Source organism: Temnothorax americanus, unplaced genomic scaffold, assembly GCF_048541705.1.
Source record: "Temnothorax americanus isolate GAGA-0224 unplaced genomic scaffold, ASM4854170v1 Scaffold15, whole genome shotgun sequence".
Classification (NCBI taxonomy): Eukaryota; Metazoa; Arthropoda; class Insecta; order Hymenoptera; family Formicidae; genus Temnothorax; species Temnothorax americanus.
The window spans coordinates 365,070-376,187 of NW_027509286.1; the positions used below are offsets into that span (position 1 = coordinate 365,070).

At 42.1% G+C, this 11,118-nt stretch overlaps 3 protein-coding genes across 3 annotated transcripts; all 3 read right to left on the reverse strand.

Annotated features, from left to right (window-relative positions):
• Positions 1-124: 124 nt before the first annotated feature.
• On the reverse strand, positions 125-1,612 carry LOC143895185 (uncharacterized). The gene is made up of 3 exons (XM_077402151.1): positions 1,569-1,612; positions 1,359-1,455; positions 125-1,284 (listed from the first exon to the last, which is right to left on the reverse strand). The coding sequence occupies exons 1-3, from the start codon at positions 1,610-1,612 to the stop codon at positions 1,108-1,110; spliced, it is 318 nt and encodes a 105-aa protein (XP_077258277.1). The 3' UTR covers positions 125-1,107.
• A 326-nt stretch (positions 1,613-1,938) lies between these two features.
• Positions 1,939-6,042, reverse strand: LOC143895041 (uncharacterized). Its single transcript, XM_077401817.1, has 6 exons — positions 5,611-6,042; positions 4,486-4,693; positions 4,154-4,354; positions 3,817-4,072; positions 2,324-2,456; positions 1,939-2,242 (listed from the first exon to the last, which is right to left on the reverse strand). The coding sequence occupies exons 1-6, from the start codon at positions 5,893-5,895 to the stop codon at positions 2,108-2,110; spliced, it is 1,218 nt and encodes a 405-aa protein (XP_077257943.1). The 5' UTR covers positions 5,896-6,042; the 3' UTR covers positions 1,939-2,107.
• Positions 6,043-6,796: 754 nt separating this feature from the next.
• LOC143895037 (protein brown) lies at positions 6,797-11,007 on the reverse strand. The gene is given in 12 exon segments (XM_077401813.1): positions 6,797-7,532; positions 7,534-7,554; positions 7,556-7,648; positions 7,731-7,880; positions 7,883-7,954; positions 8,594-8,696; positions 8,781-8,954; positions 9,035-9,227; positions 9,521-9,719; positions 9,836-10,016; positions 10,106-10,154; positions 10,536-11,007. Coding segments are annotated over 12 exon segments (1,557 nt in total). The 5' UTR covers positions 10,717-11,007; the 3' UTR covers positions 6,797-7,391.
• Positions 11,008-11,118: the final 111 nt, after the last annotated feature.

Sequence of the window (11,118 nt, forward strand, 5' to 3'; positions counted from 1 at the left end):
GCCAACTCGGTCCTCGGCGGCAATTACGAACGCGCCGACGACACTCCGGAATAGAGTCTCGCGGTTATCGAGGAATCGATAAATCTAAATAAATCCGAGAGTAATTGAATAAATGTCCTAACGACGCAACCTGATACCTTTGATGGAAAAATGTCTCGAAATTCCTATAAAAATTTTCAGATCAACGGAGGAAGCATAGCTTAATTTATTAAATAAAGATTATTGCGTACGCTGTTATTGGATACGATGTACCTACATATCTATGAAATATCTGGATAATAATAGATCGCATTAAATACTGTATTAAACCCATTTGAAATGATCTGTGATTCGCGATAGAATTCAAGATGGAATTCTAATTATGATTTCATGTACCATATGACACGAAAGATATTTGCAGAGTAAGAAATAAGAAATACATATGTACAATAAGATCCAAAGGTTTCCGGCCGTCTTTAAATAACAAATAACGCCGATCGTTTCGTCGTCGACCGATATATATTTCATTTTTTCCAAGTTTAAATAAAAATTTTACTATATTCCATTTTCTTATGTGTGTATATCGTACTCTCACTAGCGCGATATTGCACGGATAAAATGAAATGGATATCAAAATTAATGCGAACGTTAAGCGATCGATAAAATTACGCAAGAAATTGTCACTCTTACCCTGGTGAAAAAATGTCTCAAGAATTTTTGTAAAAATTTTCAGATTTTCTCAGAATGCTCGGACGTTTTCTGATTTTTTATACGAATTTGAACGTTTTTCAGAAAAACTCAGACAAAATAATAATAAAATACCTACTTCAGACTTTTAGGGCCAGTCTTTGTAAAAATCTAAATAAATATGCATAAAATCTGTGTAATTTATCAAAAAATGTCACACACACGGATACTGAAATCCGAAAATCCTCGTACAATTCTTACAAAATTTCTGAAAAAATATGAGAGATTTTTTCACCAAGGTAGAGGCCGTTTAAATGTATAAAGCAATCGTGTGATCGATGCAATCGGCCAAATTTCATCAAACTGACGGAAAAGATGTGAATCGTTTATTCCAAATCGGTCTCACAAGATTGCGATTCTTAAAAACGAGAACGCGATTCCCTAGGTCTTCTTGTCGCCGGCGGACAAATCTCTCTCCAGGCCTCTCAGAAATCTCAGATTCTCACTAATGCCGCGATTATATTCCTCGATCTTGTTCCGCATGATCTGCACTTCTCTCCGCATGTGTTTTACCTCGTCTTGCGTTTTCTCCTTGACAACTTTCAGCAATTTCCTATCCTGATTGTCCGTAATGCCTTACGTCGTGGCTACCGTTCGACTCTAAAACTTATTGCGAAAAATGTTTGCATCACCTGCTTGTAATAATATTCCGTTTCACACGCAACATCGCCGAGCGACGCCTGATCCGTCTTCGAATCGTGCTTCTTCCTTCCGTTAAAATGTCTAAAGCTGAAAGAAGAGTCTCTTTTTACATCGGTTTAAAAAAAATTACGTAAGCCCCGAAGCGTGGAAATCACGGTGGAAATATTGTCAGCGAATTAAATGTATTTCTAATTAAATACCTAGGCGTATATTTACGCGCTTCCTCGAGAACACGTCGCAGCATTGCGGTCGCGAAATAAAAACAATTTAACGCAAAATGGATATCTCGTGTACGCAATTTTGACCGTTTGTTAAACGGAAAATATGTTTGCCGAGGTTACGCGAAACGGACGAAACAAACTCGCATCTGCAGAATTAACGCGTCTCGAAATGACTCAACGTCTTAAAACAGTCTAAACCAAGGTTAAGCAACAATGAAAAACACGTTTTATTTCCAAGCGTGAGTGTCTTCCAAACGTTTTAAGTACAAAGATATCGTCTCGCCCCAAAATAAACGATCCATATGATATTCAAGGAAATACCATTCAATGCTTAAGTAACATATATGCGTATATATTAAGAGCATTGTATTTAATACGTAACAGTTTTTTTTATACATAAGAAGACTGGCGATACTCTATTAGTTCTACTATTTTCGATCTATTTTCTTTGAGTCAAAATCAATATAGTAGTATAGCCGCGGAAATCGAGAGTATCACGGTAATATAATTTATTCCGTTTATTCTTTCTCTTCCATATCTGAAATTCGTTTTTTGTGGCGATTTATAGCCTCCTGATGACGTTTAATCTGTTCCTCGTGGAATGAGATCTCGTCGTGCAGGCTCTCTCGCATCTTTTGTATCTGTTGCTTTTGCTGAAATCACATTTCAGATTCGTGTAACGAACAAACGAAATGGTTAACGTGAAATGTGATTAACGGAAAATATATACCAACCATGTTGTAGAAGTATTGGTCTTCGTGGGCAGCTTCCATTTTTCCAAAAGAACCACCAGCGTCACGAATAGCACCGCCGCTACCTCCTCCCTTGCCAGCACCCGAACCGCGTTCTCCAGCCATCCTCACGTGACTGTAACAAAGTACGTTTCAAATAAAATAAGTACTTGTAGCCGCGGGAAGCTCTGCTTAGGCTGCGGTCCACTTGACGCTACGAATGCTTCGGAGCGTTCTTCTTCTCCTTCTTTCTTCATCGAAAGAAAAGAGAAAAGGAATGCTTCGAAGAGCATTTGTAGCGTCAAGTGGACCGCAGCTTTAGAAATAAAAAAAAATATTATTCAAAGGTTATGTCTGCTCTCAACCCAACCGTTACATAATTTTGATACGGCATCTACTCGGGGTGATGTCAGAAATGTGTAACGGCACTGCGAAGATATGACTCTATTTATAATAGCGAGAAGATAAGATATACTTTTAAGTACGAAAAGCAGAAGACATCGGTATATTACCGCGAAAAAAAACGATATATCAGGATCTATGTTTGCAGTGGAAAAAATGCCGGGTAGGTAGGAAGCACGAATCGAGGACAGGCACGATCGAAAAATCGCTCGACATTGAAGCTGCGGAGCTTTTCTGATACCTTAATGCAGAAACATTCCGCGAAAACGTCGTAATTGCTCGTTGCATTTTTCCAATCACGAAATACTCGGTATCAGAAGGTTAGCAAGGACTTGGCGAGCCGACAGGGATGAGCTGCCAAGCGATATACGAGTCATGAACGAAACACTATTCTTAGAACGCAAAACTCAGTGGCGATCAGCGGCATCGTGGCGCTCGTATCGTGAGCCTCCATAAATTTAAACGCGGTTTCGGGGTTACCTTCTCAGAGCGACTTCAACTAAATTCTAATTAACTTGATCAAACGATCCCAGCATTCCCAGCTAGCGGAAGCTTTTAAAAGACGTCCAAAAATTATGTTATCTTGTTAAACGTTTTTGTGACGTCTTTAAAATGTTTTTTTTTAGAACTTTATTTAGACTTAGAACTTTATTTAGAACACTATTATGTTAACGTGGCTAGAGTCGTTAGCTCTTTGTCATTTAACATACGAAATTAAAGATAATAAATTATGTAATTAGAAATTTTGTTGTGAGGAGACATCGGATTTTTTATATGCAGATTGGTGGAAAAGAACAATCGATGACTGAGATTATGTTATTTATATCTGCTCAACACATTTATACCTAACATATGTTGCAGTATGAATATTTACTACGTTTGCGCGTTACTACGGAAAGTTGTTACTACAGAAGTAACGCTCGCGTAAACGTAGCGTATGTTGGATATTATAAATAACATAATTTTAGTTATCAATTGCTCTTTTCCACCAATCTACGTATAAAAAATCCGATGTCCAGTTATGAGCATCTCTTCAGTTCGGTTGACTTAATTAATTTAATCGGTTAATCTCTCAAAGCCGTCCGGTACTCGACCTGTAATACTCGTCGACTTGATCCTGCATCAGCTGCTTCTTGAGCTCGGATGTCTTGAGCTCGTTGACGGCGGTCTGCTTCTGCAGCTCCGCGCGCTCCAGCTCGATGTGCAGCATCCGCAGCTTGATCTCGTGCTCGCGCTGGGTAGACTTGAAGATCCACGTCGCCCTCTGCACCGATTTGTCCTTGTCGCAGGTCGCCAGGCCGCTGTTCCAGTCGGCGAACGACTCGTTTCTCGCGTCGCCGTGCTCCACCGCTTGAAAACAAAACAATCCGCTGACAAAGATCTTGCCGCGCGCGCGCGCGCGTAAGCGAAGAAACGGAATATTTGGAGTACCAAAATCGACGCGGGACGTCGACACGCTGTCGGGGCAAGTGTTTTTTTGCTCGACGAGATCTACGGGCTCATCCCCGGCCGTCATCCTGGGACGCTTCCGGTGCGAGAAATCGTCCTCCGACGCTTTTCGCGATACCTCGCCGTGGCTGTTCTCGTCCTCGGTGTCGCTGTTCACCTCGATCTTAATCTCCTGCCCCGTCCCTAAATAATCATTTCTATATAATTTCGCGCGATTTTTCCAAGTCGGTGAAATCAGGGAAATCGAGGGAGAGAGAAAAAAAAGAAAGGAGAAAAATAAGAAACCGCGACGGTGTCAATCAGTATATCCCAACCTGACGTTTCCGTGGGTAACGTGAGTTTATCCAAGATCGCGTGTATCGACATCCGACTCGTCGAATTCTCGTTATCCTGACTACTGTCGTCCGAACGATCGGCGATCTCGCGATCGTTCTTGCGCACGTTCTCCATCAGTCGCCACACCTCGATCGACAGATTCGACGGACGGGACTTGGCGGCCACTTCCGGTCCCAGGGTTCGCACCTGTGCACGAACGGCGGCGGGGGAAGAAATGAGAAAAAGAAGGAAAAGAGAATTTAGAGGAGAGGAAGCTTCTACTCTCTCGGCGAAAAATTTTACAAGGTTGAGAAGTAACGCGTTACAAGTTACTTTTTTCCAGTAACGATTTGGTTATTTTTTTTCAATATAGTAACTGTAATGGTAACGAATCGAACAGTTACTTTAATCGTTAATTTAGACCGGGTCTACAAGATCTATTAAACATCAGATCGAAAGAAAGTCCCCCATAATGAGCGATAACGATGATTTTTTGCTTTTCACCGCGAAACAAAGGCGTTTCAATTTAAAATGGAGGAATCGCAACAATTTTTAACATCCGAATTTTGAAATATCGAAATGTTGAGCGACTATCCAAATATATATTTAAAAAACCCTTATTCAATATATATATATATTGATATATATATATATATATATATATATATATATATATATATATATATATATATATATATACACAAAATACACTACTTCTAAATAGTGCTTCGGTAGAGCGCTTATTCAGCGTTGGAAGTTCCGTATTAACGCAACAAAGAGGATGTCCACGACGCGACGATATACGATGGAGCAAAAGTTAATAAAAATCGTAACTTTTTATCTTCAACTTATCTTCAACAAATAAACGTACGGTTGGATTTGTTAAATTTAATTTTTCATTTAAATTAAATAAAGTAACGAAAATAGTAACGGTAATGTGTGTGTGTGTGATAACGAGTTACTTTTCAAAATTAGTAACGATAACGGGAACGTTTTTTTTTTTTTTTTTTTTTTTTATTATTATTATTTTTTTAATCAGTAATGAGCAACAGTAGCTATTATTATAGTTATTTTTAAAAAAGCAACCTTTCCAATCCCGCGTTTTACGCGATTGCAACGCTCACCTTTTCGGCGTACGTGTACATCTCCATCCTCGCCTGCGCCTTCATCCGCCGCCACTGCTCCCGGATCCTAGCGATGTCCCGATCGGCGGAGAATCGGCCGCGGAACGCGCAGTAGATCTGCTGCCAGGCGATGGACTTCGTCGCGGACGCGCCCGCGTCGATCTTCTTGTTCTCGATCGCGCTCACGTGGTGCTTGATCAGGGCGAACAGGGCGCTCTTCTCCTCGGGGATCCAGTTCTGCGTCCGCTCTCGCTTCTTCAGTAGCACCGTGGTCGCCTCGGACATTCTCGCTCGCCGATCTTGCGATTTGCGATCTCCGCGCGCGCGCGCGCGCGTGCTCCGTTTTACGCTCTCTCTCAACTTCGCTTCGCGGGCGGAGCGAGCGCGCCCGGCGCCGACTTTTGTCTCTCTAAATCCGCCCGCGAGTTAATTAATCCCACGGAGCACGGAGCCTAGTCCGAGCAGCCGCATGCATATACAAAAACGTCTCTCTCGCACCGTCGCGCATTGATCCGCGGCTGTTTTCGCGAGCCCCCCTCGGGGTTTGCTTGTTTGAGCGCGGTTTTAGAACAGTCAGCTGTTTAGTTGCTACCGGCGCGGCGCGTCGCGTCGCCGACGCATCTACCGAGTGCCCCGAAAGTCACCGCGCGATTACGTTTCCTCGGACGACTCGGGTCGGGTCTACTCGGAGTTACACGCGGTATTTGTTTGTAAATGTCCCTTCGCTCGAGTTCACCGGGACGGGAACGACCTTCGTCGTTTTGGTTCCTCGCGCGAAGAAACGCGAGCCGAGCATTTTTTTTGTATACGCTGGTCGTCACGGCGACTCGGCGATTATAACGTTTTTCAACTCGTTTTAATCACATGGAATTTATGAAACGCTTTATATGCGACATTTCGGTACCAGATTAGGCTCGTGCGGCTCGTGGGACGTGACGCGTGTGTAACACGAGTGCGCGAAGCGACGCGACGCGAGTTATTACGTCGGAATAACGGTACGAGAACGGCCGAGAGAGAGAGAAGCTGAGCGCGGAGCGCAGGCCGACTTAAACCCGAACTAAGGGACGACTAAACGTCGGCCATTTTGACACGGTACTAGCTAGAACGCGCTCGATATTAACAAATCCTCGGTTCGCGGCGCCGCGCCGCTGGGACGCGAGAGGGGAAGCTCTCTGGCTGAACGAGATGAGGACGAGAAGAAGAGAAAGAGGGAAGGAAAGAGAGAGGGATAGCCGCGAGCCGCGACGCGACACGTTCCGCGCAACGCAAACATTGTCTCGTTACGTTTCGCGACCCTGGCGCGGAGTCATATTGCGCCGATTCCAATATTTCCATCGTTTTGCCGCGAACGCGAACACGCTGCGCTTCGCCAGTTCCCCACCCTTTGTCACCGCTCTCTTACCCTCCCTCAAAATCGGGACATAACGTGTCTTGAAGATATCTTTAACTTTAAGGGAGGAAACCACTGCGACGGTCGGAAAAAATGCTATTTTCATACATTTTTTTTCGTGAGAAATAATAAATTTAATGAAATTGATTTGTCATTTCTTTAAAACATATGTTAAATGTATTGTAAAAAAAATCGTTAAAAAATATTAATATTTGCGCGTGGTGCCGTGTACCTCCGCAAAAAGAAATCGTTCAAGACCCCGAACATTAAGAAAATGCAAAAAAAAAAAATCGATTTTTTTAAACCGTCACAGTGGTTTTCCCCCTTGAGACGTCTTATGTCCCGATTTTGGACGTGCTGCCTGGGGTCGTGATATTGACAGCGGTCGCACTTACCGCGGATTGTAAAACGTCCCCGCCATCAATAGGAACAACATGTCGAGCGGTATCATTGTCGTAATCACGATATCGATGTCGGCGATCCAGCTGGAGATCGTCATGCCGTACGCGGTACCGCAAATCGCCGCCGCCGTGCGTCGTGCAGAGGCAATGGGAGCTAGGAGCAGAAGCTGAGCAGCGAGAATTCGGAATGCAGCGCCAGGTATAGGGCGATCGTGAACGAGAGCGCCTTGAATGTCGCCTTGGGTATCTGAGGAATTTCCGTCGAGAAATCGTGATAATGTCGCGAGATCTATGTCGCTTCTATAACGTATACGCCAACGAGTAATTACCAGGGCGAGAACGGTGGCGAGGTAATAAGGCCCGGGCGTGTACACGGTATTTTCGCGCACGTAGAGAACCAGCTCGCCGGGCAGCTCGTAAACGACGGAGTAGGCGATCGTAAAAATTACCTCGGAGATCGTCGTGTACAACACCCCCCGATAGCGCTCTGCATGCCTTCCCGCGTCGACGAGTTGGTGCCAGCGTAAGAAATATTGACGAAGACGATGGACAGCTACAAAATCGCAGATCTTTTTACGTTGCAATTTTTGCTTCTTTTTTTGTTTCTAAGACTCCGATTAATCGGCGATTAACTTGTCGAGTAACACCTGTATTTTTTTATTTAACATATCTGCACCTTAGAGGTAAAGAATCGTATCTCCATTATTATTCAGAGAAAACAAAAGGTACGTTTAAAGGAAATGATATATTTTTATGAAATAAAAAAGTAGCGCCTTGGCTTATCAAATTTTTAATAAAGTAATTAAACTAACATGTTTTTAATAGTACAACTGCCAACACGCTGTACCTGCTTTAAAAATTAGGCACTGTAACAATTTTTAATCCGACTTTTTCTAAACATTGTATCCTAGGAACTAGTAATAATGATAGACATAAAACGCTTTACCATTATTATACAATTTAAACTCCCGTTACATTGAAAAATGTATCAACTTCATTTTGACAAAAACTGGAGATACAATGCTTTACCTCTAAAGTACAGATATGGAAAAAAGACTAAATTGGGAACAACGAATAATATAGTTAGATGTTAGAAAATTTGCCGCGAGCAATTATGTCGGTTGAGTCAATCGCCGATTATTAATCGGATTTTGATCGAAATTACTCTAAAATTCTGTTTCTATCTTATTACCGCGCAAGAGAACCACGTGACCCAATTGTCGAAGGCCGTTCTCTTATCCCGTAGGAATGTTCTCCGGAGCAACCGGTAAAACTGCACGAACCATCCTGACATTCTACGACAAAAATTATTATACGCTCCATGAACGTTATCCGGGAAAATCTATTCGAGAAATTTTGCTGCCGTTTTATTTCAATACTTTCGCGGGCTGGCGTGGAAAACCGGGATATTTTCAACCACGGGGATCGTTGATAGCGGCGATCGTGAGAACGCACGGCACAGCTCGATATTGCGATCCGCTCGATTCCGGCGTGACAGAACGTTTACGTAATATTCGGACTCGTCGTAGTTTACGGGACAGTGATGATCCTGGCTGTGTGCGTAAAATATATCGATGTTGTTCTATCATTTCGCACGAAACTAATTGCGAGCGTCGAAATATTGGAATTTTACCTGTCAAAAAAATCCGTGGCGTTCCTCAGCGTCCCAAAATATACCGATCTACCATCGGCCATCAGTATCACGTGGCTGAATATGTTGTATATCGTCGTACCCGGTTGATGAATTGTGCAGAAGACTATGGTGCCTCTCGAGGCGATTAATTTCAACGATTGCACGACGTGCATCGCGGCGAAAGTGTCCAGACCTGCGCTCGAATATTTATTTATATCTTTTTGTAAAACTCCTTGATAAAATGCTTATCAGCGTCAGTGATATTAAATTGATTCTCAATATATTAATTATCTAGCTTTGGCATAAGCTTGCGTTTTAAGACTGAAGAATAATATTGGTGCAAGATTAAAACGCAATTAAAGATGGAATGTATATAAAATTCATAAAAATTATTATACTATAGATAGATCCTATGTTTAATATTCGACGATTAACGATCGACATGCGACAATCGAGATCTACTTTCGCGTAAATCTAAATTCTTACCCGTGGTAGGCTCGTCTAAAAAAAAAATCTTGGGCCTCGTCACTAATTCCACGGCTAGCGACAAGCGCTTCCTTTCGCCGCCGGATAGCTTGGATATAGCGACGTCGATGCACTCGCATAATCCAAGATCCCGCAAAAATTCCTCCCCTAAGGATTTTCTTTGTAGCACGCTGTAACTACTTCCTATTTTCAAAGCGCACTAAAAAAAAAACAGCTTGAAACATCAAAAACAATCGATTGCGTGCAAAAATTATAAGTCAATAATTTTATCCTGTTTTACTATTTCATGAGTTCTTATATATATTTTTTCGATACCATGAACGACATGTGTTCCCTGGGAGTGAGCGTGGAAGGTAGAACATCAAATTGCGACGTGTAGCTCGATATTGCTGTCATCGTTTCTCGAGAAACGTCGTGCCCGTCGATCTTTACCGCGCCCGAAGTTAATTCGAGTCTTCTCGCCAAAGTGGCGAGAAACGTGGTTTTGCCGGCCCCACTGGAGAAACAAATTTGTACATCCATGACTCGTAAATTTAGCACGGAATAATCACGAAGATATATAACTTTGTATTGTATTCTGCATACCTCGGTCCCAATATAGCGAACATGTTACCAGTCTCTGCATACCCAGATACTTTATAACAAGAGAAGCACTGTTACCAATAAATAGAAATGCTAAAGTAAATGTACCAATGCCGGGATGCTTAAGACCTACGTCTGGACACCTTTATTATTTTAGTTTTTAAATAAGTATAACGCGAATTAAAATCAAAGATAAAAATATAATACAAGAAAAATGTTTTTATCTTTGATTCTTTGATTTTAATTCGCGTCATGAAACTTATTTAAAGACTAAAATGATAAAAGTGTCCAGACATAGGTACGTGTCCAGGCATTGGGTAAATTTACCTTACTTATCATAGATTAATAAATCACAGATCATTGAATGATCAACATCTGACTAAATCCAGGTACAAATTTTTCATTGCGCTTTAATATTGACAAAGAGAATTACCCCCTTTCAGTATGTTCAACGTTTTCACAGGTTTTTTGCGCAAAAACTTGCACCATCGTTCTCTCGAACAATCGTCATCTTCGGCAGGCACAGTAACGGACAAGTTTTCCCAAAAGAGCTGAGAAAATTGGGAAGTCATCTTAATCGAATTTGTTAGCTTCGTACTATCATAACGATCCATCTCACACTTTAGAAGCTCGTTAATGTCGCGGGAATCTCTTGAATCCCAAACAAATGTCGCTATCTCCGCTCTCTATTCCTTAATATTTCTTATCGTCGTTATCTAAAGTCGCGTAGATGTTTACGAGGTAGGTTAGTAATTAGGATCTGCTGAGCTCGAATCTCAGCGTTCCCATCATTGTGTGTGAGCGGGTTCGGCAAAACAAACCGCTCAGTAGCGATCGAAGGTGATTGGCTCTTACTCTTAGATCAAACAAATCAACATAGCGTGTTGATAAGACGACACACTCGTCAACAGTTGTTCTTGCCGAACGCGGCTATTGTGATTCCAGATGAATATCGTTCAAAGAGAAGAATATGTTGAAAATGGAATGACGATATGTATATATAAGGACGAAAAAAG